This window comes from Monoraphidium neglectum (assembly GCF_000611645.1).
Source record: "Monoraphidium neglectum strain SAG 48.87 unplaced genomic scaffold scaffold02587, whole genome shotgun sequence".
Classification (NCBI taxonomy): Eukaryota; Viridiplantae; Chlorophyta; class Chlorophyceae; order Sphaeropleales; family Selenastraceae; genus Monoraphidium; species Monoraphidium neglectum.
The window spans coordinates 1-8,703 of NW_014011041.1; the positions used below are offsets into that span (position 1 = coordinate 1).

Here is an 8,703-nt window from a genome sequence, read left to right on the forward strand (position 1 = left end):
GGTGGGAGGGGGGGACTTGGAGGGCATGAAGAGGGCGTGGCTCAGGGGAGGCCAATCCCAGCAGGGTTTCCAGGAGCTGTGCATGCGTGCGTGCAAGCGCAAGGGGATGTCGTCGCAATCGCAGAAGCCGGTCAAAGGCGGTCAAAGTCGGCCAGTCAAAGCCCACCTTGATGTCCATCTGGAACGCGCTGATCCCGCTGCGGCCGCCAGCCACCTGGCACGAGGGCGGGTCAGAGGGCAGCCCGCTGTCAGCACTGTAGGCACACTCGTTGCCCCGCCGCCGGGCTGGGGCCGGCCCGCCCGCCGCGCCGGGCGGCGGCTGAGCAAATTAGCACAAGGGGTGGGGCCTGCCTGCGCAGGCGAGCAGAATGCAGGTTGTGAAATGAGTGTGGAGCGGGGTGGGTTTGGGCTCACCTTGAAGTCCATGTCCCCCAGGGCGTCCTCTGACCCCAGAATGTCAGACAGCACCTGGTTTAGGGTGGGGTTGAGGAAAAAGTGGGGTTGGGGATGGGGAGTGGGTTGGACTGGTTGGTGTCAACGTTGGTCCGTCGCGGCTGAGGGTGGGGAGGCGGCTGGGGCACGAATGGGCGGGTCGTGTTGGCGGGTGGGCAAGTGGGCGGACGGGTGGATGGGTGGGTGCGCGGGGCCGTCGGTGCTGGGAGAGGGTTGGGGCGGTTTGGCTGGGGTCGAGCAGGATTTGCATGGAGTGGGGTCAGTGTTGCCGACCCCCAAGACGGCGGCCTGGCAAGGTCGCTTGTGCTGATGCGCGACGGCCACCAACAGATCGATGGGCCAGCCCGCCTCCCGAGCCACAAGGGGTCCGTAAAAAGCAAGAGCCCGGCAGCGCAGACGGCCAGGCCGCCAGCTCAGTCGCTTTGGGGCGCGCACGTGCGGGGCGCTGACGTCACGGTGACATCATCGGCTCACCTTGAAAGAGCCGTCGGGCTCCAGGATGAGGCCCATTGCGATGCCGGCCACGGGCTCCTTGAGCGGCACGCCTTTTGGGGGGAGGGCGGGGAGTGAAGGGTGTTAAGTGCGGTGTGTGTTGTTTGGGGCGTGCTTTGTGTGATTTTTTTGGGGGGGGGGGGGTGCACGGTGTGGGTGTGCGTGTGTATTGGGCTTGAAAATTCCTGCCCCAGGGCAAAATCGCCGCATGCTGCTCGCTTCCTCCGCCCGCACCTGCTGGAGCCCCGTCCCGCCGCGACCAGCCGCCCTCGCCCCCACCCCCCTTGCTCACCCGCGTCGAGCATCGCCAGGCAGCCGCCGCAAACGGATGCCATGCTGCTGCTGCCGTTGCTCTCGGTGATGGTGGACTCCACGCGCACCTATTTGTGGGGACAGCATAGTGCTGCGGCGGTCAACAAACCGTCCGTTTGACTGCCAGTCGGCGGGATGCAATTTTGGTGGGGATCTTGCAAGGAGTAGGGGTTGGTTGGGGTTTGAGGGCGCCTGATTGACTCCCACTCCCCAACCAGCCGGCAATCTTGTTGATTTGTGGAGTTTCGGTGCTAGCGAAATTGCGCAGCGAGCGAGCCGCTGCGCTGAAAGGGTTCTCGCCCTGCCATATGTGTGCGTGTGCAAGTGCGTGTGCATTCGTTCGCGCAGTCAAAGGGGAAGAGGGCCTGGCGAGGGGGAGGGGGGGCCACAGCTGCGGCGGGGGCGCTCGACGCGGGGCGTGGGCTCGGGCGATGGCTCAGTCGCGCGCAGAGCAATGCCGACTTGTCAGGGGGCCATGACAGGGAGCATCCAGCACGCCCCCAAGCCGCGGGAGGCGGCGGCGGCAGTGGCTACTGGAGGTAGGGGGGCCCACCGTGTAGGGGAAGTCATCCTTGGAGGGGATGACGGCCTCCAGCGCCCGCTGCGCCAGCTCACCGTGGCCCAGCTCCCGGCGGCCTGTGGTGTGTCAGCAAGCAAGGGTTGATGGTGATGGGTGCGTGCCAAGGGTTTCTGGGGGGTCAGCCGCGGCGCGGGGCGGGTCCGGGGCGCTTTTGGGGCCTGGCCCCAGCCTGAAGCGGGAGCCGACGGGTGCTGGAGGCGACGGGTCCGTGCAGGCGGCCCCGCGCGCCGGGCGCACGCTCCCGGCCGCCGCGCATGCATGGGCTGCACACAAGCCACCTAGACCGCGTCCTCCCACCGCCCCCGTCCCATTTAGACAACACCCACCCCCCACCCTGGGCCGCGTCAAGCCTCATGCGGCCCGCAAGGCGCGGCCCATCGCGCCACACCTGCGGGCCCGACGCGCCCCGTCTCGCCGACCGAGCTCGGCGGGAAGAAGTACTGCAGATAAAACGTCTCGAACGCGTCCTTGGCGCGGCCGGCGGCGGCGCCAGGGCCGGAGCTCTCGCTGTCGCTGTCGCCGGCGAGGCTGTCGGAGGCGGCGGAGCGGATGCCGTCGATGCGCTGGGCGTCCGCGGCGGTGCCGAGCGTGGCGACACAGAGGGCCTGGGAATGCGGGGTGGGGTTGGGTTTGGGTTGGGTTTGGGGGGGGGATGCTGGATGCAGCGGCGTGGGGTACGCCGGGCGCTCGGCGGACGCCGGCTCAAGGCTGGGATTGGGTCTTGCGGGGCCCTTTGCGAGCGGCCCGCCGGTTGTTTGCCCTGTTTCGAGCAGCCGCGGCGGGCTTGCGGGCCGAGCGGCACGCACACCCCGCGCGCGCCCGAGCCGCCGGCGCATTTTCGACCCTTGGCCGCTTGACGACAGCCCCGTTAATAGTGATTGCAGCCGTGGGCGTGCGGTTTGGAAGGGCAGCGCCGCACCTGGGTCTCCCCGCGCGTGAACAGCGCGCTCCCGTGCGTGCGCGGCAGCAGCGCCGCGCGGCTGGTGATGGGTCGCACGTCCGTCACGCCGCGGCCGTCGGCGCGCGTGCCCTCCCGCAGCACGAGGCCGCGCATCACCGACGACTCGGCCGCCTTGAACGCCATCTGGAGCTGCGGGGCGTGGTCAAAGCGTGCGGTCAAAATGCGTTTGACCGAGCTTGACTGCCTACCTGCTGCTGCTGCTCCTGCCCCCACACACCCCACCCTAACTGGTCTCTTGATTCTGTTGATTGTTCACGTTGCCTTCCGCTCAGCATGCCTCCCGCTCATCCCATTTTGCCAGCGCGCTCTGCCTGCCCACAAACCACCCACCCACCCACGCACCAACCCACCCACACACACACACACACTCGCACATGCACACATGCACACCTTTTACTCAAACCCAGCTGCAGGCGGGCCTCACTCATCACTCCCGGCCCGTCCCCCCCCCCTGGGCCCCATCAGCTTCTCACCTGCACGTCTGTCACCCCAGGGAAGTCCCCAGACGCCTCTATGGCGGCGACCATGGCCAACCGCGCCGCCTCAACGGCTGCGGTCCGGACGTCCTTGGCAGTGGGCGCCCTGCCGGTGCGTGCGGCGGATTCAGAACTTTCAGCAGTTGCGGCGGTTGCGCCAGGGGGGTGACGGCCGGCGCTGGCAACGTGTATGTGTGTTGCGTGGAGTGTTGACGCAGCCAAGTCGGGGCCGCCGCCGGGATTGGATGGGTGCCGCTCAAGCGCGCCGTGTCGCGCGGCAGAGGGCAGGTCTAGCGCACGCGGCTCGCTTGCCGATGCCTATGAAGGGCCCCCTTCCCTGGGGCGCCCTAAACCCAAAAGAATCCGGCTTAACCCCCAAAAACATTCGCCCCAGGCGCATGCACGAGCACGCGCGCGCGCGCACACACACACACACACACACACACACACACTCTCACACACACCCCTACACGCACGTCCACCTGACCCACCCACCCACACACAGTCAATCAAGTTCCACCCACCTGTATGCGGCCTCCACTGCGTCCCGCGTGAGGGCAATCACGCGCTCCTCAAGGCCAGCAGGCAGCAGCACCCTGTCAGTCCGCTTGGGCTTGCCGACCTGCGGATGAGGTAGCAAGAAGTCGTGGGTCCCCCGGGGATAGGCGTTGGGTGGATCAGGTTTAGAGTTGGATGTGGGGTTGTGTGGAGACTGCATAGGGGGTGCCTGGGTGGGTCGGCTTGTCAGCCCGCAGAAGCAGCCGACAAATTTGACCCTTGTTGTTGAGGGTGAGAAGCTTCCAGTTTGAGGCGAGGAGGAGGGTGCCAAGAAAAGGGTCGGCCGGGTCCGGACGGCTCGGCCACAACAGGCGGCGCGCGCGCGGGCGGGTGCCAGCATGAACACGTCTGCTGACCCCCTTGCCCCAGTGCTCCACGGAGGCCCCTGCAAGCGCGCCGCCTGCGCCGGGCCCTGGCCCGTGACCCCACCGTGGTCGTGACTGCCCCGACTGCCCCGCACCTTGGCGGCCCACTCCTCCATCTCGGCGCACATCTTGCTGATCGCCCGCTCGCCGACGCCGACGGCCTGCGCGGCAAACGAGAGCCACGGGAAAGAGCGGGCGTGGGTGTGTTCAGTCCTCCCTGGAGCTGGCGCAGGCTGGCAACTACGACATGCCAGTGCGTCCACCAAGGGATGCCTTCCACCTTGTTGGCCATGCGGCGTGCTTACTTGGACCAACAAAATCAGACCAACAAAAATGCATTCGACCCTGTCGCCCTACTCACCTCGATCATCTGCTCCTCTGACAAAAAGTCGCAGAAGCCCTCGATCATGAGCACCGCATCCTTGGTGCCCGCCATGACCAGGTCGAGCCGGCTGGCGGCCATCTGTCGGGGCGCGAGGTTTGAATGTCAGATCGCTGCTGCGCGTCCCCAGAACCAGCCGACGCCGAGCAAGGTGCCACGCGTGCAGGCGAGAAGGGCGGCTGGCTGGCATGTGGTGCCGGAATGGTGCCGGAATGGGTATGGAAGCGGGCGGGGCGGCAGGCGTGCTGTTGGGGGCGCGTGGCGTCATCCCCACCTGCACGGCTGTGGGGTTGACGACCCACAGGCCCTCCCCCAGCAGCGCCACGCGCACGCCGGCCACCGCCTTCTTCAGGGGGATGTCTGCAGACACGCAATTTTAGGGGGGCTGGATGGGGTGGGTGCCTTGGGTGCGTATGCAGCGAGTGGGGTCCGGCCAGCATCCCAGCGTGCCGCACAAGGTCGCCGCCACAGCGCCATCGCAACCTCAGAAGCCGCGCTGACTCAAGGTTTCTGGCTGCCGCGGACAAAAGCCTCGCTGGCCGGGGCGCACAATCAAAGCAGGGCTCGCCACCGAGCGACGCGCGTATCGGGACCCCCGCTCCACTGGTCTTTTCGGGGAGGCACCGCCCGCGCACCCGACACCATGAGCGCCGCCGCGGCCGCCGTGATGGCGAGCGGCTCCGGCTGGTTGACGCCGTCATAAGACAGCACCCACTGCAGCACCTGCAGTGCCGCGGCGGACGGGGGCCGATGCGTGGCTCGAGAGGCAGGGGAGGGCGAAAGCTGCGTGCAGTTGCGCGATGCGCCAGCAGCACACACGCATGCACACTCACACGCACACACATATTCTCTCTTTCTCTGTGTGTGTGTGTGTGTGTGCGCGCGCGTGTGTGTTGGTCTCTGTCTCTGACGCACTCAGACACAAACACGCACCCCCCCTCTCTCTCTCTCTCTCTCGCATGCGCACACATGAAAACACGCACACACACACCCTCACACACTCACCTGCGTGTCGTTCGACCAACCCTTGTCGAACATGGGCCGCAGCGGCCTGTCCACCAGCCGCGCCACCAACACGTCGTCGTCCTTGGGGCGGCCCTCGCGCTTCAGGTAAGAGCCGCTGCGCCGCGCCGGCAGGACGGCGGGGTTTGGGGGAGCGCAGGCGGCGGAGGGGGAGGGTTCTGTGTGTGTGCGTGTGTGTGCGTGAGTGTGAGCATGCGTGCATGTGTGTGGACAGTCTTGCGTTGTCAGCATGTGCTTGCATGCGTTTGCATGCGCATGTGTATGGGTTTGTCCGGGGATGGGGTGGGCGTGGCTCGGCTGGGTGGGGCCTTCAGGCTGCTGCGTGTGTTTTGAAACAACGGCTCCGCCACCGCCGCGAGCTCATTGTTGGGCCGCCAGTGGCAGCAGCGGCCGAGCACGCGCGTGGGGTGAGGGGCCGAAGGCGGTGTGAGGCGGGGCCAAGAGGTGGCACGCGGGTTGCGCACCTCGTGCGGCCTGCGGCGCTGAAGCGCTCCTGATAGTTGACCTGCAGCGGCACAAACGACCCGTCGCCCTTCGGCGTGTTCTCGCAGCACACGGTAGTGTACAGGACCTGGACAGCCGAGCGTCGGTGCATGAGGGTTTTTTTTCAGGGGGGAGCGCTGGAGGGAGGTCACGACGCGGCGGGCGGCGGCCGGACGGCGGGAGCGACGGGGCGCGTCTGCTGAACAGCTGCACACGGAATTGCCATGCGTCGCTTTTCAGTACATGCGAGCGCGCAACACTGCCTTGTTCAAAAGTCTCTATTTGAGGGTCTGCTGCCTTAGGAGAACCGAGAGCAGCGCGAGCAGCATATGCGGGCAGGGAGTGCGGGGTCTGAAGTGCAGAGTGGCGGCAAGTGTGATGGTGCACTGTGCGGGAGGTGGTGCGCGGGGGGCAGGGGCGCAGCCGCTACAGGGGCGCACCGTCTCGCCCATGGTAGCCATGATGGCGCCATTGGCCTGCCGCCCGATCTCTCCTGTCTCCAAGATAATCTGAGGAGGTGCACGTTGCAGATGTCATGCTTGTTTTGTTCACACATGCACGGATCCAGGGTGGCTTTGGTTGTGAACTGTGTGCGTGTGCATATTTGCTCACATGCATCCTCCACACCACATCCAACGGATTTTCAACACAGTCCCATGCATGCGACTCAAGCGTCAAATAGCATGGCATTTGCCATCGAGAAACGCTCTCAATCAGCATGCTGTGGCACAGATCCGAGCATGCAAACAAGGCGTACACTTCATGTGTCAGCAACAGGTGCCGCTTGGTGGCCGCCGCAAACGCACCGTCTGTCCCGCCACATCCATCACCAGCCGCTCCGCCTTTGGCAACGCGTAGGACGCTGAATTCGCGCTGCATAGGACACTCCTGGCGCGCTGCATGCGTTTGCCAGAGGCCTGGCAGCCACGGCCTGCCGGTGTGCAACCAGTGCCAGCATAGCTCACGGCGAATGGGCGTCGTGCAGAGCTTCTAATGATTGCATGGGCATGCTTGCTTCGCGATCTGCGAGCTTGCACGCCCTGCTGAGGCCCGCGTAGTGCGAGATTCATGCTGCCGAGATCAAACCGAGTCTTTCACTCTTTGCGCTACGTTAAAATTCTACAAAATGATGCGTAAAAGAATAAATTGTACTTCTCTTGCTTCGAAACTTTGACTTTACTTAGATCTGACAGCGAACGCGGCACTGGAGCCTATATGGAAAGCACGTTGCTCCTCTATACGCCCTCTTCGGCTTTAGGAGACGCCTCGGCAGGCGTACTGTCCGATGTGACAAGGCGAGCGCATGCCGCAGAGCCTTGTCCAGTGCACATGCGCCGCACACACACAGCGGTTTGACGCAGAGAGAAGCGCTCGTATCCCATGCCATCCGACCGCCACGCAGGCGCCAACGCATTCGACAGCTCACTCACGAGATACTGCAGGCATGCACGGCAGGTGCGCCGGCGCCGCGGCTCGCGCTTTTCCCCGGCCCGTCAGAGCCCCGTTGAAAAAAACCACACGGCGCCCAGCCGTCCTACGCGGCCCCTGAGCCCCCTCGGCCGCGGAAAGACTCTTCCTCATTAGATGCGCCCCGGTAACCCTGCGTGCCTGCCTGCTTCTCGCAGCTAGCTCCCCCTTTTCGTGGCTGCGGGTCCAAGGCTTCCAGCGGCTGGCGGCGGTTGTGGAGGCGGGGGTGCGGGACGACCACTCCGCCCTATCCACCTCCCTCGACCAGACTTACAGCCAAGGCGAGGCAGCGCAGCGAGGGGGGGGAAGGCGCATGCGGGTCAATGGTCTAGGGAGGGATCGTCCCACGGGCGGCGGCGATCCGCCGAGTGCCTATGTGCGACGCGCATCCATGGTGCTTCCTGGGGCGTCCGCTTACAGCCGGCGTCGAGCATCCCCCAGACACCCCTCGGTTTGATGCGCTTAGCAGATGCACCACCTGCATGTCCTCAACCCGGACCGCCTCGCAGTCTTGGAAGTCATCCTCAGCTCCCTTGACCGCCAGTTAGTCATCCCCCCGGACCAGCTGCGCGCGCCCCCCGCGCCGCCCGCCGGCACCGGCACCGTCCGCAGCAGACTGCAGCAGCACGTAGCGCGGCACCAGCGCGCGCTGTCCGCGGCGGCGGCGCCGCCGCTGCTGCCCGGCGGGCTGTCGCCGGGGCACGCGGGGCCGGAGGAGTGGGCGGCGGCGGCGGCGGCGCTGGCGGGGGTGTGCATACTGCACGGCAAGACGCGGGCGGTGCTCGCCACTGCTCAGTACCTCCAGGTCTGAGCGCGCGTACGCGTGTGTCAGAGTGTGTGTGATTATGTTTGGGTATCAGAGGCGTTGTGGGCCGAAGGGCCATAGGGCGCGGTGCTACGGGGCGCCCCAGCCGCAATCATGACCCTCTGTGACCGAGCCGCCCGGACGCGCCTGCGCGCCCCGCAGCTCATCGTCAGCCGCGCCTGCTCCTGCCCGCCCGCCGCGCCGCCCGCGCTCGACGCGCTGCTCGCGGTCACCGCCGGGAGCGCCGAGGCACAGGCACTCTTTGTCGGCAACGGCGGCCTCGACGCAGTCGCGCGCCTCGCCCTTGGCCAGGCCGCCGAGCCGGGCGCGCGGCGCGCCGGCGCGG

At 66.4% G+C, this 8,703-nt stretch overlaps 1 protein-coding gene across 1 annotated transcript; it reads right to left on the reverse strand.

Annotated features, from left to right (window-relative positions):
• Positions 1-927: 927 nt before the first annotated feature.
• On the reverse strand, positions 928-6,537 carry MNEG_11091 (polyribonucleotidenucleotidyltransferase; the record flags this gene model as incomplete). Its single annotated transcript, XM_014040437.1, has 14 exons — positions 928-998; positions 1,238-1,325; positions 1,811-1,893; positions 2,226-2,442; positions 2,757-2,927; positions 3,272-3,380; positions 3,799-3,896; positions 4,293-4,358; positions 4,559-4,660; positions 4,854-4,939; positions 5,215-5,302; positions 5,585-5,699; positions 6,067-6,173; positions 6,526-6,537. Coding segments are annotated over 14 exons (1,413 nt in total), but the record flags the coding sequence as incomplete, so codon positions are not given.
• Between the last annotated feature and the right edge of the window lie 2,166 nt (positions 6,538-8,703).